Raw genomic sequence first — 27,893 nt, forward strand, 5'->3', positions numbered from 1 at the left:
AAATGAATATCCAGATCATTACTGTAAGTAAGTGCCTGGAGAAAAACACAAGAGCATTAAAGGATGAATTCTGTTTTGAAAACATAAAATTGACAAAGAAACACAAAATTGTAGATTCTGGGATCTTGAGTAAACAAAGTAAAGTTGGAGGAACTCAGTGGGTCAGGCAGCATCCCTGGAGAAAAATGGTCAATCAGTATTTCAGGTTGGGACTTTTTATCAAGGCTAAAGTAGTAAGGGGTGATAAGAAAAACCCTCCAATTCCTCATCTCTCTACATCTCCCACCATCTGTCCAATGCCCTATGATCTCTCCAGCTTCTTTCCCACTCCATTAATGTACCTGATAACACCCCATCCTACTTTATTCTCGATTAAGGAACATGAGCCGAGAGTGATGAATCATTCATGGTCTATTGAGTTCCTCTGGCTTCTCTGTTGTCATAAAAGTAATGGAAGTAGATTGTGGAGTGGGTGGGGGGAGGGGAAGGCTGTTGGACTGATAAAGATATTTAGTCAGGCGATAAAGAGCCTTTTCACTATTCAGTTGGGTTAAAGAAGCTGGATCCCAAGAGAATGAGCACATCAGTTGGCAGCATCAGATGGCCATTAGAGGAAGTGAAGAAGTGGGGTGATTTGACATGAGATGAAATCTCCAGGAATATTGAATTAGAATTGGCCATCCTAAGCAGCTCCAATAGTACTGATTATTTGTTTTCCTCTTGCGTTCTGAGTGGTAATCCCACCTGTAATGGCTGCTTGATCACTTTACTGATCTGGACATATCTGGTCTGAATCTATAAGGCCACACTTGCTGACCCATCTTAGACCTGATTTTCAAGCCATGATGTCATTTCATCATGAGTGTGGGCAGGACAAAGCGCTACCCACTTAACCTCTGAGGAAGCCTTTCTTAGTCAAATCACGGGCTTCGGGTTGCCACCAATTAAAGCTGTCTAGCTTTTGGAATGCTTTTGCTGCTGACCCACAGAAGCATTCAAAATATATCTCATTAAACAAATGAAAAGATGTAATTTTTTTAAATAAAAAAGAAACAAAATCACAGAAAAGAACACAATACATTGAAATAGTTAAAAGCATTACTGCAAGCAAAAATAACAAATTAATCTAATTTAACCTATTGTTTCATTTCACCTCACAGCTGTAAAACCTCCAGTCGAATGAATGGGCTTGCAGAATCTCAGTCAGGTCTAACTTCACAGCAGCACTTGTACTTTGTGGCAGAACTCCTGGGATTTAACAAGAGGATTCTGCCGATAATTTCTAGGCCGTATACTTGTACCTTGTAGCTAACTTGATATTAGTGTCTTTTGCCAACCACTCTGCTGTAATTCATCAGGCCCTCTATGGGATCCAATTAGATGAATAGTCAGGAGGGTTTTATGGTACTAATTCTGTTTCTTTGTTTTTGTAGACAGACACCCAGGACACCAACATGAATCAGAGGACATACTCAAAGAGGAAGTTTCTGTGGCGAATCAGACAGAAGTGGAAACTCTTGGGTCTGTTTGAGATTGACCAAGATCATGAATTTTACAGCTTTACCTGCATGCTGAAGGAGGGGTTGACAGCTGCAGTCCAAGTCTCCATCGATGCTCCACGATTGGTAAGGTAAACTTGTGTATTGAGTTAAAGGTTGGACAAGGCATTGAACACGAAAACATAGCAGGAGGAGCCATTTGGCCCATCAGCCTTCTCTATCAAGATCATTTTTGTGTTCCATCAACATTCTGAAGGACAACTGTACAATGTAATTTTTTTAAATTTAATTTTTTGTAAATTTTAGACGTACTTTTAGGTACAGGTACTTCCAGCCCACACTGCCCAGAATTTCCAATTAATCTCCATTTCATACATTTTGAAGGGTGGGAAGAAACCAGAGCACCCAGAGAAAATCCACGCAGGCACAGGGAGAACGTAGAAACTCCTTTCAGACAGTGCCGGATTCAAACCCCGGTCGCTGGTGCTGGAATAGCGTTGTACATCCTCTCTTAACTTCTGCTCAGTGTATTCAACATCACAGAGGATTAAGATGATGCAGCTATGCCCACACCATATATTCACAAACAACTAACATGTGTTTAGGTTGTGAGGTATGGACATGAGATTTGCAGCACTGGCAAATATGAAAGTGAGATGAATGTGAATTTATTGTTGGAGTTGTGATTATTAGAGATTCATGGTAAGTGGATGATGAATTTGATGCATTGAGTATTGTTTGGGGCAGTGTTGCATTATATGAGATGCGGCATTTAAAAATGCACTCACTGATCTTGACTGCAAGGCCATTGACTATGAACACTGAGGCTTAGCTCCTGGCACAAACAAGCTACACAGAAAGCATACTCTTTCCTCCTTGCCGCACCATAATGTTGCCAATCTTTCAGATACTCGAGCTGCAACCCTCCAGGCTGCGGTGGATGAGTAGGAAGACAATAACATTTGCTAATTTTAAGTCCAGGAGCCACTAGATCAGGTACCAAGGCATGTGTAATTTCAGGAATAACATATCCTGTGACTGGACAGTTGGTCTGAATGACCTCCGGCATCTCATAGGAATACAATGCTGCTTCTAGATTTTCTCTATGAAACCTTCATCTGTACTTTGTGGTACTGGTAGACTCACCACAGTCTTCAATCTGTGTCTTAGAAATATAGAACATTATAACATGGAAACAGGCTCCTTCGGCCCTTTTAGTCTGTGCTGAACCATTTTTTTCCTAGTCCCACTGACCTGCACCCAGTCTATAGCCCTCCATACCTTTCCCATCCATGTACCTGTCCAAATTCTTTTAAATGTTAAAATTGAGCCCACATTCACCACTTCAGCTGGCAGCTCATTCCACACTCCCATCACTCTCTATGTGAAGTATTTTAATCTCATGTTCTCCCTAAACTTTTCCCCTTTCAATCTTAGCCCATGTCCTCTGGTTTTTAATTGCACCTACCCTCAGTAGAAAAAGCCTATCTACATTTGATTTGACTATGTCCCTCATAATTTTAAATACCTCAATCAAATCTCCCTTCATTCTTCTACATTCCAGGGAATAAAGTCCTAACTTGTTTAACATTTCCCAGTAACTCAGTTCCTAAAGTCCAGGCAACATCCTAGTAAATCTCTCAGCACTTTTTCTATCTTACTGATAACTTTTCTGTAGTTCGGAAAACACAAATCTCCAAATCTGGCCTCACCAATGTCTTATACAACTTTACCATAAAATCCCAAGAACTATACTTAATACTTTGATTTATGAAGGACAAGATGCCAAAAGCTCTCTTTACAATCTTATCCGCCTGTGACCCCACTTTCAGAGATTTGTATCTGTATTCTCAGATCCCTCTGTTCTACCGCACCCTCAGTGACCTACCATTTACAGTGCAGGACCTTTCTTGGTTTGTCCTTCAAAATGCAACACCTCACACTTGTTTGCATTAAATGCCATCTGCCATTTTGCAGCCCATTTTTCCAGGTGGTCCAGATCCCTCTGCAAGCTTTGAAAATCTCCTTCACTGTCCACAATGCCCCCACTCTTAGTGTCATCTGCAAATTTGCTGATCCAATTTACCACATTATCATTCAGATCATTGATATGGATAACAAACAACAATGGTCCCAGCACTGATCCCTGAGGCATACCACTAGTCACAGGCTTCCAGTCTGAGAAACAATCATCCACTACTACTCTCTGACTTCTCCCGTCCAGCCATTGTTGAATCCAGTTCATTACTTCACCATGAATACCTAGTGTCTGAACCTTCCTGACTAACCTCCTATTTTGGACCTTGACAAAGGCCTTATTAAAGTCCATGTAGACAACATCCTTTCCTTCATCAATTTTCCTGGTAACCTTTTTGAAAAACTCCAAGATTGGTTAAGCACAACTTACCACATACAAAGCCATGTTGACTATCCCTAATCAGTTTCTGTCTATCCAAATAATTATATATCTACCTCTTAGAACACCTTCCAGTAATTTACCTACTACTGACATCAGGCTCACTGGCCTACAATTTCAAGGGTTATTTTGGAGCCTTTTTTTAAATTACAGAACAACACATGAGTATCCCTCCAAACCTCCGTCATCAGACCTGTGGCTAAGAACATTTCTGCCACAGCCCCTGCAACTTCTACACTCGCCTCTCTCAAGGTCCAAAGGAATATCTTGTCAGGGCCTGGGGATTTATCATATGATTTTAAAAAGTAAGCACTTCCTCCTTTTATAAGTTCCATGACCTTACTGCTTGTTTTCCTTACTTCCCACGACTCTATGCCTGTTTCCTGAGTGAATACTGATTAAAAATAAAACCATTTAAGATCTCCCCCATCACTTTTGGCTCCATACAAAGATGACCACTCTGACCTTCAAGGGGACCAATTTTGTCCCTTACTATCCTTTTGCTCTTTATATACCTGTAGAATCCCTTAGGATTCTGGTGCATGATCAATTAACCCAAAGAATTAAGTACTGGAAGTGAAGGCTTTTATTAGCACGAGATGGACAACATCTCTTGAGTTGCTGGCTCACACTGAACAGGACTCGAACTGGGGGTAGGATGGTGGCATGACAGCCTTTATGGGGAATAAAGGGGAGAAGTCATGAGCCGGCCAGTGAGAGCAGGGTCAAACATATAAGGTCAAAGTATTTACATATACGTGGTTTCACCACATACACCCCCGCCGGGGGTATGGTGCAGTCAGGCGCCCTCATAAATTCAGCTGCCTCCTTTGGTGTTGTGACCAACATACCTCTGGTGATGTGGTGGCCTCCGTCAGTTGCCATTGCTCCTCCTCGGTCGGGTGGACTGTGATGTTTGGCTGAACTGGAAGGGGTGGCCGCATGTGTGCTGGTGGGCGGGTTGGCCGAGGAGGAGGGAGTAAGGATCTGAGGCCCTGGAGCACTGGGAGGGGGATACCCAACTATTGGCTGAAGGGAGGGGGGGTCCAGATCCTTCCGTGCGTGCCAGGTCCCGGATGGATACTGTGTCCTCGCATCCGTCCAGGAATGCCACGGAGGCATACTGTGAGTTGGCGTGGAGCAGCTGGACCCTCTTGACTAGTGGGTCAGACTTATGAGTCCTTACGTATTTCTGCAGAAGTACTGGTCTAGGGGACATCAGCCATCTAGGCCTGATGCCGATCTCCTGGGCAATGTAGAGTCTCTCATGAGGTGTCTCATTGGTGGGCATATACAGGAGGGGACGGATAGCATGAAGGGCTTCTGGGAGAACTTCTTGCCAATGAGGGATGGGGAGGCCCTTGGCCTTCCAGACCATGGCATTCTCTCACTCCACTTGGGTGTTCCCTTTGGGGTTACTTCTGGTGGTACGGCTTGAGGCAATGCCCTTGGACAGCAGGAATTGGTGCAGCTCGTCACTCATGAAGGACTGTGGATGTAGCAGGGGTATCCAAAAATGGTGAACGGGTTGTTCAGAACCTTTATGATGGTGGCTGTGGTCATATTCGGGCAGGGGATGGCAAAAGGGAACCGCGAGAACTCATCGATGATGGTGATGAAGTACACATTGTGGTTTGTGAAGGATAGGGGTCCTTTGAAGACCATTCTTAGGCGTTCAAAGAGGTGAGTGGACTTGATCAGGTGTGACTTGTTGGGCTGGTAGAAGCGCGGTTTGTATTCCGTGCAGTCCTGGTAATTTTTGGTCAGCATCCTGATGTCAATTGAATAGGGGAAGATAAGGGCCTTGATGAAATGAAAAAAAAAAAGGTGATCCCGGGGAGACAAAGGCCATCATGCAGAGACTGCAATTGGTCCATCTGTGCACTGGCACATTTCCCCTGAGACAGAGCATCAGGAGGCTCATTGAGCTTTCCGGGCCTGTACAATATGTCATAGTTGTAGGAGAGCTCGATTCTCCACCTCAGGATTTTATCGTTTTTGATTTTACCCCCCTGCTAGTTGTTAAACATGAAGACTACTGCCTGTTGATCAGTCAGCAGGGTAAAGTGCTTACCAGCGAGGTAATGCCTCCAATACTGTACTGCCTCAACGATGGCCTGAGCCTCTTTCTCGATGGAGGAGTGCCAGATCTCAGGGCCCTGGAGGGTGCACAGAAAAACGCTATGGGCCTGCCCGCCTGGTTATGTGTCGCGACCAGGGCAAAGTCTGATGCATTGCTGTCCACCTGAAACGGGGTGGATTCGTCCACTGCGTGCATCGTGGCCTTGCAATATTGGCTTTGATTCAGTGGAATGCCTCGTGGGTTTCTGCTGATGGGAAAAACGGTGGCCCTGAAGAGGGAACAGGCCTTCTCTGCATAGCTGGGGACCCTCTGGGCATAGTAAAAGAGAAAATCCCCAGGCACCTTTTCAGGGCCTTGAGGCAGTAAGGGATGGGGAATTCTAACAGTGGGCACATGCAGTCAGGGTTGGGGCTGATGACTCCATTCTCTACCATGCAGCCTAGTATAGCCAGGAGATGTGCGCTGAAGACACACTTCCCCATGTTAAACGTCAGGTTAAGGTGCTTCACGGTGTGGAGAAATTTCTGGAGGTTCCTGTCATGGTCCTGCTGGTCATGGCTGCAGATAGTAATATTGTCAAGGTATGAGAAGGTGGCCCGCAATGTATGTTCGTCCACCATCCAATCCATTTCCCTTTGGAAGATGTGACCTCAAAAGAGACTCCAAGGTAATGGTACAGTCGGCCATCTGCTTCAAAGGCAGTGTACTGGCGGCCCTTAGGGTGAATGGGGAGCTAGCTGGTGGTATGCCGACTTGAGGTCGAGGGTCGAGAATACCCTGTATTGTGCAATCTGATTCACCGTGTCGGCAATGCAAGGTAAGGGGTAGGCATCTAGCCAGGTGAACCTGTTGATGGTTTGGGAGTAATCTATGACCAGCTGGTGTTTCTCCCCACTCTTTAATACTACTACCTGGGCTCTCCAGGGGCTCGTACTTTGTTCTATCACCCCTCAGTGAGGAGGCATCTCACCTCTGACTTAATGAATGCCCTGTCCTTGGTGCTGTATTGCCAACTTTTAGTGATGACAGGCTTACAGTCAGGGGTGAGATTAGTGAACAGGGGTGGGGAGGGGATCTGGAATGGAGAGAGAGGCCACATGTCAACCACATGGGAAGGGGACAGCATCCGGTTCATGAATTGCTCGTTACAGACTGTGAGGGCTCTTTAAGTTACATCGAAGGTCCAACCCCAAGATGATGGCTGCACAGAGCTGTGCCAGAACAAGGAGTGTAAAGTCAGTGTATACAGTGCCTCGGACCATCAGAGTTACTGTGCAGCTCCCCCGGACCTTTGCCGATTTTGCTTGTGAGGCTAGGGATACACTGAATTTCACAGGCTGCACTTCCAGGATGTATTGCTGTACAGTGTTAGGATGAATGAAGCTTCATGAGGGCTTCCACTGTCAAATAGGCACGAGATGGGGTGGCCATTTACCTGGACGTTCATAATGGCCCTGGAGAGCTGATGCGGTCAGTGTTGGTTCAGGGTTAATGATGCCAAGGTGTTCCGTCATCTTCTGGTAATCCAACAAGATGGTGGTTGTAATGGTGGCCCCCATGGCTCGCACATGGCCCCGTGATCGCTCGCCAGAAGAGAAGAAGGAGAAAGCGGCGATTACCTCATTGCCAGAAGTGACGAGGGAGAAAATGGAAATTACATCATAGTGGTTGGTGGCCTCCATAGCGCACATGCGCGGCCGTCCCTGGAAGTGGCGGTCCCCTTTCGCACGTGGCGATGCTGGGCTTGGGGCTCTGCTTTGACTTACAGACCTTCGCAAAGTGTCCCTTTTTCCAGCAGTTGGTGCATGTGGCATCCTTGGCAGGGCAGCGTTCCCTCAGATGCTTGCCCTGCCTGCAGAAATAACACGTCAGGAGGTCGCTGATGGCGGTGGAAGTCAGGTCGGAACAGGAGGGAGTTTGTGATCTCACCTCCCAGGATGGTGGCACCCGTGTTCCCCATGAGTTGGCCGAATGCTCGATGGAGAATGATTCAGCATTGTGAATGGCCCCTTCTAAGGCATTCGCCAGTTCGATGGTTTGAAGTAGGCTCAATTGTTTCTGTTCGAGTAGCTTTTGCCTCACGTAGTCGCCCACTACACGGGTATCTCTCCTCAGTAGCTGTGCATGCTGTTCTGCACTCACAGCTTGGCAGTTACAATCCCTTACAAGCTCCTGTAGGGCCCTGACAAAGTCATTGAATGTCTGCATGAGTGGAGAATGTGACACGCATAGACCTCATTTACCTGTACCTTGTACTGGTCTTTTAGGATGTCCACGGCGTCTCCATAAGTTTGGCAGTCCCAGACCATCTGGTAGACCCAGTGCTCAATGTATGAGAACAGTAGATGGAGCTTGTCTTCGTCGTCCTGGATCGCATCTGCGGAGGCTGTAAGGAATCTTTTGATGCAGCGATGCCAGAGAATTAATTTGTCAGCTGTTTCAGGTTCTCTCAAATCAATTTCCAGGCATTTTAATGGATACTTGTCCATGTTCCAAGGAAGCAAAAATCTAGCTAATAAAATTGATGCATGATCAATTAACCAAAAGACTAAAGTATAGGAACTGAAGGCTATTATTAGCTAGAGGTGGGCAACATCTCTTGAGTTGCTGGCTCACACTGGCCTGGACTCAAACTGCGGGCAGGGTTGTGGCATGACAGCCTTTATGGGGAATAAAGGGGAGGAGTCATGAGGCAGCCAGTGAGAGAAGGGTCAACGTATTTACATAGACTAGTGGTTTCACCACAGATTCTCCTTCACATTGTCTGCCAACACAACCTCATGTCTTCTTTTAGCCCTCCTGATTTCTTTGAGGATTTTTTGTTGCATTTTTTATACTCCTCAAGAACATCATTTGCTCCATGTTGCCTACAGTTGTTTTACACCTCTCTCTTCTTCCGAACCAGATCCCCAATATCCCTCGAAAACCAAGGTTCCCTATGTCTGCTAACCTTGCCTTTAATCCTGACAGGAATATACAAACTCTGTACTCTCAAAATTTCACCTTTGAAGGTCCTCCATTTACCTCACACATCCTTGCCCAAAAACAACTTAACCCAATCCACACATTCTAAATCCTTTCTCATTTCCTCAAAATTGGCCATTCTCCAAATTAGAAGCTCAACCTGAGGCCCAGACTTATCCTTCTCCATAACTAACTTAAAACTAATGGCATTATGATCACTGGACCCAAAATGTTTCCCTACACATACATCTGTCACCTGTCCTGTCTCGTTCCCTAATAGGAAATCCAGTATTGCACTCTCTCTAGTTGATACCTCTATATATTGATTTAGAAAACTTTCCTGAACACATTTGACTAACTCTAAGCCATCCAGCCCTTTTACTGTCTGGGAATCCCAGTCAACATGTGGAAAATTAAAATCTCCTTCTATCATAATTTGTTTTCTGCAACTGTCTGCTCGCTCTCCTCAGATTTGCTCCTCCAATTCTCATTGATTATTGGGAAGTCTATAATACAACCCCATGAGTGTGGTCATACCTTTCCCATTCCTCAGCGCCACCCATATAGCCTCAGTAGATAAGCCCTATGGTCTGTCCTGCCTGAGCACAGCTGTGATATTTTCCCTTATGAGCAGTGCCTCTCCTTCTGCTTTCATCCCCCACTTTCTATCACGACTAAAGCAACGTAAACCTGGAATATTGAGTTGCCAGGCCTGCCCCCTCCTGCAACCAAGTTTCACTAATGGCCACAATGTCATAATTCCACATGCCAATCCACGCTCTAAGCGCGACTTACTCCTAAAATACTCCTTGCATGAAATAGATGCACCTGAGAATATTTCCACCACGTACAACCTGTAAAACCCATTGACTTCTAACAGTGCATGCAATTTTCACATCATCTTTTCCCTCCTCCATTCCTCTAGCTGCTCTTGTACTCTGGTTCCCATCCTCCTGCAAATTTAGTTTAAACCACTGGAGCAGCACTAGCAAACCTTCCCACAAGGATATTAGTCCCTCTCCAGTTCAGATGGAAACTGTCCCGTTTGCACCTTCCCTGAAAGAGAGAACAATGATCTAGAAACCTGAAGCCCTCCCTCTTGCACCATGTCTTTAACCATGTGTTAAGATACATTATTCTCCTATTTTTAACCTTCACTACTACATGGCACAGGTAGATTAGACTCAACTTTATTGTCCTTGTCCCAATTAAAATAGAAAGCCAATGAATACAATTAGCATCCAACCAGAAGTTTAAAAAATAGTGCTATATACAAATAACTACATCCAAATAAAAACAAGCGCCTTCAGCAAGTGAACAATTATAAAAATACTGACAGCACAATGTGAGGGCAGGACCACTCAGCGCGGGGATTTAAGGTTCAGCAGGGTCACAGCCTCGGGGAAAATGCTTTTCTTGAGCCTGCTGGTTCAAGAGTGAAATCACAACCCTGGAGGTCCTGTCCTTCAATCTAGTGTCTTGCTCCCTGTCACCTGTCCTGTCCTGTTCCATAATAGGAGATCCAGTATTGCACTCACTCTCTAGTTGATACCTCTATATATTAATTTAGAAAACTTTCCTGAACACATTTGACTAACTCTAAGCCATCCAGCCCTTTTACTGTATGGGAGTCCCAGTCAACATGTGGAAAACTGAGCTCTCCTTGCAGGACTTCCTCACCCTTCCTATCTATGTCATTGGTCCCTATATGGACCACGACAACTGGCTGTTCACCATCCTATACTGGGAAGGGTTGTGGCTGTCATGTGATAACACTGCCCCCTACCTAGTCAGAGGACACACCAGCTACTAATCAAGGTTTGGTTCTGCCCCATCCATTAGTGCACACCTCATTGTTGGGTCCATGTAAATTACCTGGACTGCACTCTCTCTTCAGCCTGCCTGTACTTGGCCTTGGCCCATTGGCTATTGTCATTGGATTAACCCTCCTGGCAGAGAGCTATTTTCTCCTGTAAATGATCTGGGCTGGACCCTCCAGCACTATAAAGGTGCCATGTGCTCTTTGTTCTCTCTCTTTGCCAGCTTGGGACCACCCTGCTTCACTCCAGGCCTAGAAATGTGGAAGGGTGCTGGAGAAACTGTTGGTAAGATGTGCACCATTAAAAGAATTGGGAGAATTTAATTAGTGTCCCTTGTAGCATAGAGCCATGCCTGCACTGAGTCAAGGGGTGGTGGGACATTGTAGTGATTTTTCCTTGATCATTGTATGTACCAATTCATTGTGTGTCATGTGCATGGTGTATCAGTTACCATTTTCCACATGCCTTCTGTAAATAAAATCCTTCACTACAAAAACCTGTGGTCATAGTCCTTGCCTTTGAGACCTACCAAACCTGTTTCCTCACTCACAACACCTCCCTCCTGAGAATGCCATGAACTCGATCTGAGATATCTCAGACCCCGGCACCGGGGAAGTAACATACCATTCGGGATATGTGATCTCTTCCACAGAACCTCTTATCTGTCCCCTTAACTATGGAATCCCCTATCAGTATAGCTCGCCTCTTCTCCTCCCTTCTCTTCTTAGCCACAGGACCAAACTCTGTACCAGAAACCTGATCATCGTGGCTTGTCCCTGGCAGGTTGTCCCCTCCCAACAATATCCAAAATGGTATACTTGTTATTGAGGGGAACAGCCACAGGAGTGCCCTGCACTGCCTGTCTGTTCCCTTTTCCTTTCCCTCTCCCTCTCCCTCTCCCAACTGTCACCCATCTACCCTTCTCCTGTCTCCTCGGTGTGATAATGGCCCAGTAACTCCTGTATATCAATCCCTCTGTTCCAAAATGATCCAGAGGTAACCCAATTCTCTCTCCAGTTCCTTAATTCAGCTTGTCAGGAGCTGCAGCTGGATGCACTTCTCGGAGATGAAGTTGTCAGGGACACTGCTGGCTTCCCTGATGACCCACATTCTATAAGAGGAGCATTCCCCTGCTTTGGCTGCCATTCCCACTGTTTATGACTAGAGGGAAAAAAAGTGATCTAAACATACACTTATTGTGCTAATCTGTTGAATCCTTTTTGCTCCTCAAATAGATTGGTCCTCTCCTGCAACACCACCTCAACCCCTATTCACCAAAGGGCCTTTGTGTTTCTCTGTTCTGTATCCTTTCCCAAAATTATCATATATCCTCAAGAACATTTCTGTTTCTCTGTTTAAAATATTGAAGGGATTGGGGTAAATGTGAAAAAAAAACATTTTGTCTTTGAGAAAATGTTTCTCAAAGCTTCTTTGATACACGTTTTGGTCATGTCCAAATTAGGAAAATTTTGGACAGATATTTTTAAAACCTTTTCAGATATTTTCAGTATCAATCTTGAACCCTGGCTGTTAATAGCAATATTTGGTTTCTCCAAGGATAAGAATATAAATTTAACTTCAAATCAAAGACAAGTCGTAGCATTTTCTACATTGCTGACCAGAAGCGAAATCCTGTTAAAATGAAAAGAAGAGTTTCCACCTACCCACGTATCCATTATGTCCTTTTTGAGTTTAGAGAAAATTATCAGGAAACTTAAGATCACATTTGATAAGACGTGGGGTCTATTTATGGTTTATTACCTCAATTTGAATAACTAAGGTACATGGATGGAGTAGAGTGGTATGCTTTGCTGGACCTCAGGAGGTTGCCGCTTGATTCCAAGGCTACTAATATTATTAATTCCACCTTGTTTAGGAGGAGGAGTTAGAGTAATTGTTTTTTTTTTAATCAGTTACTTTTTTTCTCTTGGAACAATAAATACTTTACGGGTTTGATTGAGATTTCATGTACTATCATCAATGTGATAATTAATATATATTGAATCTGCTTTTTAGGAACCTATTATATATGTTCTCAATTTAACTCAATAAAAATATTTTTAAAATGAGAATCAGACATAAGAGGGCAATGTTAATATCATAGACAATCCATTTGTAAAATCTTGAATCCTATCATAGAATATAGATATAGAATTCTTTTCCCCAAAATGTGTGGCCTATGCAACTTCTGAGATAGCAGTCATGAAATTAGAGAGCTTGAAAGAGTTACTGCTGTTCCAAATCATCGAAGGAAAATTAAAAGGTACCTACTTTCTCTATCCCTCTGCTAAATCTCCACACATAAATAGATACAAGTTGCAAGGTCTGGTTGTTTCCAAAATTTGGATACTTTTGTGATGGAATATTTTAAGATGTAATTGGTAAAATTAGAGTAGGTTACATACATACACACACTGTAAAATAGATCTTATTTGAAATACTGAAGTATTCATATTCAGTGACTTTACGGAAACTATGGAGAATGCTATGCACATTTCACAAGTAGGTGCTAATTGAAATGATGTCATGAAATGAATGGACTATTGTCTTGGAAGAACAACCAGAGTCAGGTTGTCTGTTTTGAACCTTTTCGCAAGGCTTTTGACCTCTCTGCAAAGTACTCACTCAAAGGTCATTGAGAGGTTCTTGTTTACCTAAAACAAAAGATTGACTAAAAAGACCAACTCCTATTGTTGGCTGGAGAAGGAGGGGTTTTGCAAGTGAAAGAGAGAAGGACATGCTGCTGGCAGTTTGAATCTCAGATAGAGAGAGAGAGACAGAAGGGAGTTTTTGACTGTGTGTGACACAGAAAACTGTAACAAGCCAGGAGAAGCTTGTTGGAACTGAAACAGAAGCTCCAGAGTGGTGGATGGCTGGAAGTGCTATCTGTCTGATGTTTCTCTTGGAATAAAAAGAACAGAAAGGAACTCTGTTTTAGCCTTAAAGAAAGAGGTTATCATCTGGTGAACCCTGATGGGGCAAGTTCCATCAGCAAGACATTGAGGAGACTAATGGTGGTATCTCAGTTGTGGAAATCCGAGAACAACAAATCTCTCTCTGCAAACCTACAAAAGAAACTTCCTGAGTGGTAAACATTTACCTCTCGAGCACTAAAGCCTGGTGAACTTTATAAATGTTAAATTCTGTGCACAGTATAAGAATTGCCTGCAACCAGTGAACTTGGAAGAATGAGAAGTGAGATTGGACTGTGAACCAAAGAGCTTTTCTTAAATTTACACACACGTTACATACACGTGCACTTAGAATTAAAAGGGGGTTAAGTTAGGTTAGTTAAGTAAATAGTGATAAGTTAAAGTTTGATTCTGTTTCATGCTTAAAAGATCATTAAAAACAACTTTTACTTGTCTTGGTAAATATCTACTGCTGCTGGGTTTTGCGGTCCTTTAGGCTCGTAACACTTTGCTCAATTTGACTGCCTCACTCTGAGAATTTACTCAACTTCTTAGTCATACAGCATGGAGCATGTCTTTTGGCCCAACATTTCCATGTTGACTAAGCTGCCATTCTGAGCTAGTCCAATTTGGCTGCCTTTGGTCCATATCCATCTAAATCCTTCCTATCCATATATTTGTTGAAAGATCTTTTGAAGATTGTTATTTTACCTTTATCTATAGTGTTCCCTGGCAGCTCATTCATATACTTTTTTTTTAAATTTAGCTATACAGCATGGTAACAGGCCAATTGAGTCCATGCTGCCCAATATACACCCCATTAGCCTATACCCCCAGTACATTTTGAAGGGTGGGAGGAAACTGGAGCTCCCGGAGAAAACCCATGCAGACAAGGGGTGAATGCACAAACTCCTTATAGACAGTGCAGAATTTGAACCCAGGTCTGGCCCTGATTGCTGCTGCTATAAAGGCATTGCACTAACCTGTACACCCACTGTGCTGTAAATGGATGACTCTTATTATGGTTTATGAGGTCTAAAAAACAGTCAGGCAACGTGGAGAATTCTTCAAGAAGTTTAAACCTTTATTTGCAAACAAAGGCTGAGGCAATCAAAAGAACCAGTCACTTGACTGCCTGCCAAATACAGTACAGACCCTCTTTTTATATTGTATTCCTGATTTAATTACATTTCTGCAATTAATCATTCATAATCAAATCTTTCAGTAGTATTTTATTTCTTGACTTTCCACAATTATTATTCACCTATCATGTTTTGATTCATTGAGTTCAATCCTATCCTCCCACTTATTACCTTATCTTTGATAAGTATCCTGCCACCGGTATCTTCTATTCATTTCCTGTGGCCTTAAATACATAATGGATTATTACTTTTGCAACATAGTGTGTGTAAATTGTTACTTTGTAGCATAAGGCTTCTTCAGGTGGAGTCTCTGCTAAGAATGCGCCTGAAGAAGAGGAAACAGCCCTTTGAATTGCTGTTCAGGTGGCAGTGCTGGCCACCTGAAAGGACAGCTGCACCAGGATGTGCATCTGAGCTCCTGTCCCTTGGGCTGTCAGATTTGGGACAGCCAGTGCGGGCTATCAGCACAGGGAAATCCCATGCGGGATGTCCCCACACTGATCGCTCTGCCCTGGGGGAGTACGGGGCTGTGGCAGCCGGCGGGGGAGTACGGGGCTGTGGCAGCCGGCGGGGGAGTATGGGGCTGGAGCGGCCGGCGGGGGAGTATGGGGCTGGAGCGGCCGGCGGGGGTGCAAGGGGCTGAGGCAGCCGGCGGGGGTGCAAGGGGCTGGGGTGGCCAGCAGTGGAGAAGGGGGCAGCTGGCGGGGGTGCAGGGGGCTGGAGCGACCAGCAGGGGAGTACGGAGCTGGGGCAGCCAGCGGGGTAAGTACAGGGCTGGGGCAGCCAGCGGGGGAGTATGGGGCTTGGGCGGCTGTCCCCAAGAAACATAACTTGTCGAAACCTCTCACCTTTTAAATTTAGTCGGAATTTGTGTGTGGGCGTAACCCTGTACTCCCCCACCGACCACCCCAGCCCCGTACTCCCCCGCCGGCCGCTCCAGCCCTGCAGTCCCCACACTAACAGCCCACGCCGGTTGCCCCTGGCCTGATGTCCCGCACCGAGGAGAAGGGGTAGCTGGGAGAGGAGCTGTCAGGCGGTCGCCAGCTGACTGTCATACCGAATGCAGTAGCTTTCAGGCGGCTGCATTCAGATGGCTGGAGGGACCACTGTGCTGCGGCGATTATCCCTCTCGGAGGAGGGTTACAAAGTTCGCCTCGCAGGGGCCTCCTGCGCATTCAAGTGGCCTCCCGACAGCCGCATATTGCCATAATATGTGGCTTTACAAGCGGGGATTTTGGCCACCTGAAAGTTCCTATAGTGTGTGTAAATTATTACACAGTAACTTAGTCAATATAACGATGAATACATAGTGAATATAGTACAAAGTAAATTGTTATATAGTAATGGATTAATGAATGCCTAATAGCTAATGCATAGTCCATGTAGTTTATTTTCCATACTCTCTGAGTGAAAAAGTTTCCCCTCAGGTCCCTCTTATATTTCTCCCATCTGACTTTCAACCAATTCCATGTAGTTCTTGAATCATCTACCCTGCAGCATTCACTTTGTTCATGGACTCATTATTTTATATGCCTCCATGAAGTCACCCTCATCCTCCTATACTCCAGTGAATAGAAATGCGATCTATCCAGCCTTTCCTGGCATCATCCTCTATTGAATCTCCTCTGCACCCCTTTCAACTTATTCGCATTCTTCCTATAGCTGTAAAAAAAAAACCCCACAAAATGCTGGGGAAACTCAGCAGGTCAAACATGTCAGAAATAAAACTTCTCACACATGAGTCTCTTTAAAACTGATGACACGACAAGCTTTATTTACAAGTCTGCAGAGTTGGACTCAACTGGTTTCTCACCAGTTAAGCCCCGATACATACAGTGCATTGATTTTTATACCTTTATTATTTGCCCTTCCCCTTCTTATTAATACTGTTTTAATTGGTTAGTATTACAAAAACATTCTAAGTATAACTGCATTATTAATTATCACGTTCGTTACGTACGCTGTGAACTCTACATTCACTGAATTTTGTTTCTCACACTTCTTATCAATCCTTTGTCTCCTGCATGTCTCTCACTATGACCATGAAAAGATAGGTTTAAAAAAAACATATTCAGCAGCTCCTTCTGTCCTTGACTGCTAGTAAACTCTCTGTCCATTCTGGCTTCCCTGTTTATGATTAATCATCACATTTTAACTTAAGTCTTTTTAACCTAAATTCTCTATATCACAATCCACCCCTTTCTCTCTTTAAAATGTGTTGAATATATGTATAGATATGAATGGGGATTCTAAGCTAGGGAAGAGAAATGTTTTATGATACATTAATCTCACGCTGAAATAAAAGTCTTACAGGGTCTCCCATCCCCCCTGGTTGCATAGCTTGTTCGACCATGGAAATCACCAGGCTGCGTAGACAGGGAATAATACAGGGCAAAATAAGTAGGAGGAATAAAATACCTCCGATGACCCACAAGAAGGTACGCCACCAGGTTCCTCCAAACCATTTGTCCATCCATTTGTCCATCCTCTGCTACCAAATTGTGGGAAAGGATGCCAGGTTTGAACCGGTACATGGGACAATGTACGAATATTATCAGCGATTTTACGAATGGCTTTTCCATTATCATCAATCTGTAAGCAGCAGTTAGTCAAATTAAGTTTGCCACATACACCTCCTTCCGTGGCTAGGAGATAGTCTAGGGTAGACGGTTCTGATATATAGCAGAGCGCATTTGACCTTGCTGGGATGCAAGTAATTGCAGGGCTATAGCTGTTTGATTTGTAACAATTTCAAGCACTGCTTGTAAGCGAATTATGCGATTTAACATATATATAGGAGTACGATAACCCCAAGATCCATCTTGAGCCCATGTAGCGGGACCATAATATTGAATTATGCGCTCTGGAGGCCAATCATCTCTCCATTCTCCCAAATGTACCGTGGTAGAGCGGGGTTCACGATGTAATGTATCAAAGACCTTCACGCCTAATTTATGACCGTGATCGTGGGGTAGAAGGAAAAATTCTGGGCGGATTATTCCTAGGAAACAAGTTCCACTCCACTGTGAGGGAAGACGAGTATAAGCTTTATTACCACATACCCAGAATAATCCATTTGGGGATACTCCATACCCCCTTTCCCAAACTCTTTTAAGAACAGGATTTGATTGGTATGGTCCTGTGATGGTGGAAGTGGTACAATTCCAAAACTGAATACTGCTATTAGACAGGGGTAGGCAATTAGTTTTAAAAACAGTAGATAAGAACCAAGTCTGAGGTTTAGGAAACCAAGTGAAAACACCAGGCGAAATGCGAATCCATACAGCCTTGCAGGGACTTTCTCCTACTGGGTATTTGCCGGCTCGTGAGAGACAATAAAAACCAGAGGGGACGTTAGAGAGAGACCAGGTTTCTCTTGATCTCGTTCGGTTAGTTGTCCAAATGCGGGAAATCATGGTCAATGAATTGAGAGGTTCTCCCCACCAAGGCCATTGTTCTGACATCCGTGGACCCCCGCAGACCCAACAATTGGTTACATTAAAAGTTCCTGCAATTTTAGTTGCCAGATCTACAAAAAGGTTATCTCCCCCAATTGCATTACCGAAACTTACATGGTTATTTGGATGGACTCGAACTAAGTCCGGCTGTCTTAAAGGGACAGGCAATTTCGAGTGTGGAGTGTAACTTCTCATTGGAACAGTACGTTGGTGTATGCAAAACCAGAGTCCATTAGGGCATGGTGGGCTTGAGTCACCTTTCCAACCGTTAAGAGGGAAAGGAGTGGTATTAGGAATCTGTATATAATGACCCATATTATTTCCTTCTTTTTCCACACAAGGGGTATATGGATGTTGGGTGGTATTTTCTGCCCAGCATTTCTCAGGAACTGAGGTATGGGAAATGAAATTACCTTTCTTTCTTCCCCAAATGTGGTCCTGAAACAGGACCACTGTATCTCTGCATTTCTTACATTTCACACCTGATAAAGACATAGGCAAACTAAGAAAAATCAAAGAACATAACAATAACATTGTGAATTAAGTCTTTTTGCGAAATCGTAAGGTAAGAGGTTTTTCTCTAGGAATACAAGTCCAATCTGAGTTCGTATCAGGGTCCTGTGGCGCCTCTACAGGTCCCTTAAATCTGGATGCGTGTGTCCACCCCTTCTCTCTTGTTCGTGCTGCAGCTTCTGTAGTTAAGAGAACTTGGTATGGACCTTCCCACTGGGGCTGGAGTTTTTCAGTCTTCCAGGTCTTGATAAGAATCCAGTCTCCTGGTTCCACTTTGTGTAAAGAAAAGTCTAGAGGCGGTGTTTGTGCCAATAGTCCTCTCTTTCGTAAATCTGTAAGAGAGCGTGACAGTGCCTGTAAATAGTTCCTAACAAATATATCCCCTTCCCCCAAGGTGGGACACCCCTCAACTGTACTCCAGAAGGGAAGCCCAAACATCATTTCATAAGGGGACAGCCCTACATCTTTTCGTGGGGCAGTACGAATTCTTAATAAGGCTAGGGGCAGACACTTTATCCAAGGCATTTTAGTTTCCACCATTAACTTTGTCAATTGGATTTTTAGTGTTCCATTCATACGTTCGACCTTCCCTGAGCTTTGTGGATGCCAAGGGGTATGTAATTTCCAAGAGACCTGTAATGCATCACAAATCAATTGCTGGATTTTTGAAGAAAAATGTGGACCCCTGTCTGAGTCTATAGAATCCATTATACCATATCTGGGGATTATCTGCTCTAGGAGGAGGCGAGCTACTGTAGAGGCTGTAGTATTTATTGTTGGGAAGGCTTCTACCCATCGGGTAAAGTGATCTATTATCACCAACAGATATTTCCATCTTTGAACTTGAGGTAACTCTGTGAAGTCGATCTGGATACGTTGAAAAGGGCGTATGGCTAATGGTTGACCTCCCATGGTCCCTGTCTTCATTATCTTCTTATTAATTTTTGTGCATAGGTAACAATTTTGCACCTCTTGTTGGGCCAAGGTGTAGATTCCCTTACACACATATTCTCGAAGCACTGTGTCACATAAGGCTTGAGTGCCCCAGTGGCTCTGTTGATGCAGGTGTTTTAAAATATTGCGAGTTATTTCTTTATTTAGAACAATTCTTCCATCTGGTGTTTTCCATGTTCCATCAGGTAACTGGCTTGCGCCCAGCTGATCCATGTTCTTTTCTTCCTTAGCAGTGAAAATGGGAGCTGTCTTTATGCCTTGCCTTATTGGGATTAAAGTCAGCAAACGGACTTCTTGTTGCATGGCTGCTCTTTTGGCTTCTTCATCAGCCAGTCTGTTTCCAATTGCTGTTGGGTTATCTCCCCTTTGATGGCTTGGTATGTAGACCACTGCTATTTCTTGGGGTAATGTTAAGGCTTCTAGAGTCAGAGTAATCATCTGTTCGTGTGCCAATTCCTTTCCTCTTGATGTAATTAGACCACGCTCCTTCCAGATCTTACCAAAGGTATGCACTACCCCGTATGCGTATTTGGAATCTGTGTAAATTGTTCCAATTTTCTTTGCCAGTATTCTGAGGGCTCTCTGCAAGGCATATAGTTCACAGGATTGTGCTGACCAGCTTCCGAGTAGTCTCGTGGATTCTACTACTTTCCAAGTATTTCCTTCTATTATAGCATACCCATTTCTTCTCATTCCGTCAACACATCTGGCGGAGCCGTCAATGTAGAATTCATATCCTTCTCCCAGCGGAGTATCGCAAAGGTCTTCTCGGGTCTTGGTCTGAAGATCTGTCAACTCGACACAGTCATGCTCCACCTCTTTCTCTGTTTCACTGCCGTATAAAAACTGAGCTGGGTTGCAGCTATTAATTTTTGCAAACTGTAAATCTTCTCCAACCATTAAAATGGTTTCATACTTTAATATACGAGAATCAGTCAGCCATCGATGGGCAGTTTGTGTTAATAAAACACTCACAGAATGGGAGGTGTACACAGTCATCTTTCCTCCAAAAGTAAGTTTACGTGCTTCCTCTACCAACAGAGCAGCAGCCGCTACTCCCTGGATACACGTCGGCCATCCGCGAGACACTGGGTCCATCATTTTGGAAAGGAAAGCCACTGGGTGTCGCTGACCACCTTTTTCCTGTGTTAAAACTCCCACAGCTGTTCCTTGGTTATGAGTGACAAATAGCTGGAAGGGCTGTTTTAAAGAGGGCAGAGTGAGCACTGGGGCTCGTGTTAGGCGATGTTTCAAGTCCTCGAACCATCCCTCCTCCTCCTGGGTCCATTTCAATGGATAGTCATTTTCATTTGTCAGTTTATCATACATAAACTTCACCAAAGCTGAGTAGTCCTCTATCCATAACCTACAGTATCCTAAGAGTCCCAGGAATTGTCTTATTTCCTTCTTATTACAGGGTAAAGGCATTCTAGTGATTCCCGCAATTCGTTCAGGGGTAATCCGTTTCTGTCCTTTACTTATCTGGTGTCCCAGATATATCACAGTTTTCTCAACAAACTGTAACTTGTTTCTGGACACTCGTAGACCCTTTTTCCCCAGATAATTCAAGAGTCTAATGGTCTCTCTCCTCATTTCTTGTTCCTTGGGTCCTGATAATAGTAAATCATCCACATACTGCATTAGTTGGGAATCATCAGATTGTGGATAGTCCATCAGGATTTGTTCTAGCATTTGTCCAAACAGGTTTGGAGATTCAGTGAACCCTTGGGGCAATACAGTCCACCAAAACTGTCTCCGTCTACCTGTCCATGGATTTTCCCATTCAAACGCAAACATATCTCTACTTTCCTCTTCTAACGGACAAGTCCAGAAGGCATCCTTCAAGTCGATAACACTAAACCACTCATGGTCTGGGGGAATCCGACTCATAATAGTATAGGGATTAGGCACCACTGGGTGGCGGGTCTGAACAATAGCATTCAAACTTCTTAGATCCTGAACTAGGCGATAGGATCCATCTGACTTTTTTACTGGGAGTATAGGGGTGTTATAAGGTGACATGCATTCTTCTAATAGTCCGTCTCGTATTAAAGTCTCAATTACCGGCTGTAGCCCTTTTCTCCCTTCCAAAGAAATAAGATACTGACGTTTCCTTACCGGCTGATGACCTGGTATTAATGTGACATGTAAAGGTGGGATGTCCAGACCTCCTCGATTTCCCTCCTTATACCAGACTCTCTCGTCAATCTGCCGTTCATCCTCTTCCTTTAAAGCGCAGAGGTGGACTCGCACTTCTCCGTCCACAGGGAGAGCACCCAAACCTAGGAGAGCCTGTAAGTCCCTTCCTAGGAGGTTAAATCCAGCCGAAGGTAATAACAAGAGGTCTTGTACCCCTTCTCTTTCTTCCAGTTTCACTGTTACTTGGGGAATTATTGATACCATTCTGGGAGCCCCTTCTATCCCAGAAATTGTCAAATTACTTTTTATAGGCTCAGTTCCGATTGGCACAGTTATTACACTACTTCGTTCCGCTCCTGTGTCCACCATAAACACCACCTCTTCTCCCTTGGGACCAATTTTTAGTTTTACCAGGGGTTCCCTCTTATATTTGGTCCCTAACATTTGGAACCCCTGACACCCCTAATCTTCTTCCATAAGTTCGAGGGCACGCAATTCCCTCTTGTATCGGGGGCATTCCCTCTTAAAGTGTCCTTCCTCATTGCAGTAATAGCACTTAACGAACCTCCGGGGTCTTCCCTCTCTTGGATATTTTGGATTGTTTAGAGGAAGGTTTTGTTTTCTTTCCCCTCTGGATTCAGCATTCATCTGTCGGATAGTCTGTACCATAACCTTTGTCGCCTTCTTTTGATCTTCTTCTTCTCTCTGCACATATACTTTTTGTGCCTTTTTTAACAGTTCACTTAGGGGTTTTTCACTCCAGTCCTCCTCCTTTTCTAGTTTCTTTCTAATGTCTTGCCATGATTTGGAAACAAATTCAATTCGAATAAGCTGTTCACCCATTGGTGTACTAGGGTCCACACCAGCATACTGTTGGACATTCTTTCTCACCCTCTCCAAAAAATCAGTAGGGGACTCGTCTTTCCCCTGGTGGTTCCCAAATGCCTTGGTAAAATTGTGACCCTTTGGCACAGCCTCCCGTATCCCTTTAATTGTCCACTCTCTATATTGTCTCATACTTGCCAATCCCTCGGGTGTTCGTTTGTCCCACCTGGGTTCATTTAAGGGATATTTTTGTTCATGGGGTCTAGGGTCCCCAGGTTGTTCATATTCCCACATGAGGAGGGCAGCCCGTCGAATCATCTGCCTCTCCTGGGGTGAAAATAATGTTCCCATTATTGCCTGCATCTCTTCCCACGTATATGTGTTTGGTCCCAAGAATTGGTCAAGCTGTTCAGCCAGTCCTATAGGATCTTCCAATAACTTTTTCATTTCTTTCTTAAATCCCCGCACCTCTGTACTAGTTAGGGGAACATTCACATATCCCGTTCCCCCTCCCGGTCCTCCCATAGGAACTTCTCTCAGGGGATTTAGGTTTATTGAAAACTTTGATGGTCCTGGACCAGTCTGGGATCTTGTCCAGGGTCGGTTTACCGGTGGAAGTTTAGGGTCCGACTCCCTTAATTCATCCTTTTTATCCCGGCCCCCTTCGGGGCAATCAGATTCATCACCTTTCCCCTCCGGTAATAAGCTTTCCTCGGGCGCAGTAGGCACCGGGGGAATATAAGGAGGGGGAAGGTTGTCCAGAGGTTCCCATTTCTTTTCTCCTGCCACTCTCAATTTAAAACATTCTGTTAAGGATCCTGGCCAGGGAACCCAACAAAATGCATATGCTGACTCTTCTTGATTCACCTTTGGTCTCGAATTTACATATATGTTTAATGCTTGTCTAACCCAATCCTCATCAGATCCAAATTTCGGCCACCAGACCGAGGAACCTTTAATAGGTTGTTTTGACCAAAGGAGACAATATTGGACCATCTTTTTCTTGTTTTTGTCCCGATATCTTTTACTATCCCAATTTTCAAACATTCTCCCCAAAGGGCTGTCAAGGGGTACTCCCAGGAATTGTCCTGAATTTTCAGACGAGCCCTTAGATTTTGATCCTCCCATTTTCCCACCTAGATCTGTTTATCGTTGCTGAGGACCCTCTCGCTCTGGACCCTACTCCCTTCCTCTCAGACGCCTCGTCGGAGGTGCTGTCCCTCCTTCGGTTACCGCTGAGGTTTTCCTGGGGTTGACCCCTCTCTTCTCGGCACTTCGTCGGAGGTGCTGTCCCTCCTTCGGTTACCGCCGAGGTTTCCCTGGGGTCTATCCTAGAGTCCCGCGACAGGGTTCTCACACAACGACAAAAGATCTATACTTAATCTATTCCGTTAGGTTTTTATCCAAACAGGTGTATCCCGTTACACCTGTTACCCAATCCCCACACCACAATTGTAAGTCGTCACTTACCGGTGTCTTCCCGGGGATTGAACCGTCACCCTTCTCCTCTCCGTCTTGTCGTGTCACCCTGTCCGGATACCACTCGCTCAAGCCGCCCGAAGCGACGAGCAAGGGACTAGGAGCCGCTGAACTCAGCGGGGTGCACCGCCTCCGATGTCCCTCTTCTCGCCTCCCCTCACGGCCGGAGTGTAGATCCCGGACGAGCCCCCATTTGTCAGAAATAAAACTTCTCACACATGAGTCTCTTTAAAACTGATGACACGACAAGCTTTATTTACAAGTCTGCAGAGTTGGACTCAACTGGTTTCTCACCAGTTAAGCCCCGATACATACAGTGCATTGATTTTTATACCTTTATTATTTGCCCTTCCCCTTCTTATTAATACTGTTTTAATTGGTTAGTATTACAAAAAACATTCTAAGTATAACTGCATTATTAATTATCACGTTCGTTACGTACGCTGTGAACTCTACATTCACTGAATTTTGTTTCTCACACTTCTTATCAATCCTTTGTCTCCTGCATGTCTCTCACTATGACCATGAAAAGATAGGTTTAAAAAAACATATTCAGCAGCTCCTTCTGTCCTTGACTGCTAGTAAACTCTCTGTCCATTCTGGCTTCCCTGTTTATGATTAATCATCACATTTTAACTTAAGTCTTTTTAACCTAAATTCTCTATATCACAAAACAGTGTCCTTTATGTAGCAAAGGCAAAGATACAGAACTGACATTTCGAGCTCGAGCCCTTCATTAAACTTTGTGTTTTTGTGTTTTTACTTCAATCGCAGTGTCTACAGAATTTTGTGATTTACTTCCTTCCTATAGCTGGTGACCAAAACTGCATACAATATGCACCTTGTACAGCTGAATCATAATGTCCCAACTTTTATACTCAATACCCCACTCAATGAAAGCAAGCATGTCAAACACCTTCTTCAACAGTTTGTCCCCCTGAGTTGCCAATGTCAGGGAACTATGCTCCTGTATTCCAAGATTGGTCTTCTACAATACTCTTCAAGTCCTGCCCTGGTTTGACTTACTAAAATGCATGCCTCACACTTGTCAGAGTTAAATTCCATTTGCCAATCCTTGTTGCATTACACATTGGAGGGATTCTGTTAAATCTCAAGGGTTAAAGCTGCCCTGTTATTATAGCTGGAGATTCTCATGTGGTTAGAATATTGATATAAACACAACAAAGACACAGGCTTTTCATCCCTAGAGAAGCACAAGAGCATTCTAAACCAGGTTAAGTTCCATGGTGTCAACTGACATCACCAGGCTAATATTGATGAATAAATATTTACTAGACAGCAGGCAGAAAATTATTAGTTATTCAGTTGCTCATACTTTGCTTTTATACTTCCTTGATATCCTTACCTGAAAACAAAAGTCAGCTAAAATGAAAAATATATATAATTGTATCGTAAAAAGGTTTGATTCTTGGACAAAATTATGAAAGAATGGCTCTAGTTATTGAACAATAACTAGAGAATGGTAATAAATGGGTATTTTGCTTATGGTGCTGGCACTTGTATGATGGACAAAATGTGACCCAAAGGCAAAACTGTATTTGCTGCTTCAAAATGTCAATGATCACGTTTAATCCTGACCTCCAGAAAACTCTGGGGGTTTCCTCAGTGCTCCAGTTCCTCTCCCATTGACATTCCAAGAAAGTGCAGCTTTGTAGATTGCCAGTAGTTTTTTTTTAATTTTTAAAAATATTTTGGGTTTTCTTACAACACAGTGGAGCCCATTCCAACTAGTGAAACACTTGCTGCCCAATTTCAGCCAATTAACATACAAACCCATACTTTTTTGGAGGTTGGGAGGAAACCAAAGCACCCGAGGAAAACCCATGCAATTCACGGGGAGAATATACAAACTCCTTACACAAGCGCCAGATTCTAATCCAGGACACTGACACTGTATTAGCATTGCACTAACTGCTACATTAACTGTGCACAGTGTGCAGATCATAGCAAAATGATGTTGTTCCAAGGAGAATAACGAGGAATGGGATTGCCCACTGACTTGGGGAATGGGATTGCTCTGTGATCTGGGGAATGGGATTGCTCTGTGGTCTGGAGAACGGGATTGCCCAGTGACCTGGGGAATGGGATTGCTCCATGATCAGGGGAATGGGATTGCCAAATACTTTCAGACATTCTGAGGTTGTGAAAATTCAAACTTTGTCTTTTATCTTAATTGTTATATTGATTGTCTGCACTTTGACTGTCTTCTTCTCCAGGGTTTACTGAATGATCTAGACTTTGGTGCTGTGCTAACACAGATGCACAAGGTAGGCCACTGGACTTTTATTGCTCCATTTAACAACAGGCAAATGTAACGCTGCAATCTACTCATTCAGATCTATTAGGAGAATACATATTTCATTGTTATCAAATATCAACTCTTATCTGCTCCTTCAGATCTTTCCTGCATTACAACTGCTTTCTATTTCACTGTCTTTGCTTGGGGAGTTCATGGCAGTTTGAGAAAATAATCCTGCTGCACTAATTTCCTGTTTGTTGGATTCAACTAATTATTAAATGAATTAAGATATCTTCAATCCTGTGCTATACACAAAAGTGCTGGTAAAAATTAGCAGGTAATGCAGCATCTACAGGAAGAAAAGGGTAACCAACATTTCAGGCCTGAGTCCTTCATCAAGGAGTGAGCAGAAAGCAAGCATGTACCTGAAGAAAAGGTAGGGGGGGAGGAGGGGAGAAGGGGCAGAGGGAGGAGCACAGGTCAACAGGCAAGAGGTTGGAGGTGGATAGATGGGAAGCAGAAGAGAAGAAAGCAGAGGTAATGGGGAGGGGATAACTCTCTGAATGGAGAGGTAGGGGGTGTGGATCTGGAGAAAAAGAGACAAGTGACAGGGGGATGAGGGAGATCGAAAGAGGCTTAACAGAGGATGAAGAAGTCGATATTAATGCCATCTGGTTGGAGAATGCCCAGACAGAATATTAGCTATTGTTCCTCCAATTTGGACACAGTTGGGCAGTGTAGAAGGCTGTAGATAGACATGTCAGTGTGGGAATGTGATGTGGAATGAAAATGGTTGGCCACTGGGAGGTTCCCAGTATTGTGGCGGACAAGCAAAGGTGCTCAATGAAATGATCTCCCAGTCTATATCCAGTCTTTCCAATGTAGAGGAAGCCTCAACAGGAGCACCGGATGCAGTAGATGACACCTGTAGATTCACAAGTGTTGCTTCACTTGAAAGGATTGTTTAGGGCCCTGAATGATGGTGGGAGAGGATGTGTGGCCATGTGTAGCATTTCTTGCAGTCACAGGATCAGTACCAAGGAGCGATAAGTGGGAAAGGATATAAAGACGAGAGGGTCTCAGAGGGAGTGGTCCCTGCGGAAAGCAGAGAGGGGTGGAGAGGGGAGGTGTGTCTGGAGGTAGGATCACTATGGTGGAACATGGTATTGCAGGCATGTTCCTCACTGAGCTGGGGAGGCTGGCGCGCCTGCAGAACTGGTAGACCCTCCCCCAAGACCTCTAATAAAGACCGAGAGCCTACTCCCTCTTACCTGCCCTTGGACTTGAGCCAGCAGCATGCTGAGGCATGGTTGGATCTTTAGATCAACAAAGCCTTTGGCCCTTACTTAGTGTCTGTGAGTTGTCATTGATCGCAATACAATTTATTGATCTAAATTTTTAAGTGCCATGGACAAGGCGATTCAGTTGG

At 44.1% G+C, this 27,893-nt stretch overlaps 1 protein-coding gene across 3 annotated transcripts in view; it reads left to right on the forward strand.

The window, feature by feature from the left end:
- pip5kl1 (phosphatidylinositol-4-phosphate 5-kinase-like 1) overlaps positions 1–27,893 on the forward strand; it is a 73,823-nt gene that overhangs the window by 14,213 nt on the left and 31,717 nt on the right. The window contains exons 1-3 of one of the 3 annotated variants that reach the window (XM_069918325.1): positions 1,148–1,207; positions 1,434–1,625; positions 26,442–26,492. In XM_069918325.1, the coding sequence (XP_069774426.1) occupies positions 1,184–1,207; positions 1,434–1,625; positions 26,442–26,492 (267 nt within the window). In that variant the 5' untranslated portion in view covers positions 1,148–1,183. Of the gene's footprint in view, positions 1–1,147; positions 1,208–1,433; positions 1,631–26,441; positions 26,493–27,893 lie in introns of those variants that run through there. The other 2 variants (XM_069918327.1, XM_069918336.1) reach the window with 2 other exon arrangements.

Source organism: Narcine bancroftii, chromosome 1 (assembly GCF_036971445.1).
Source record: "Narcine bancroftii isolate sNarBan1 chromosome 1, sNarBan1.hap1, whole genome shotgun sequence".
Classification (NCBI taxonomy): domain Eukaryota; kingdom Metazoa; phylum Chordata; class Chondrichthyes; order Torpediniformes; family Narcinidae; genus Narcine; species Narcine bancroftii.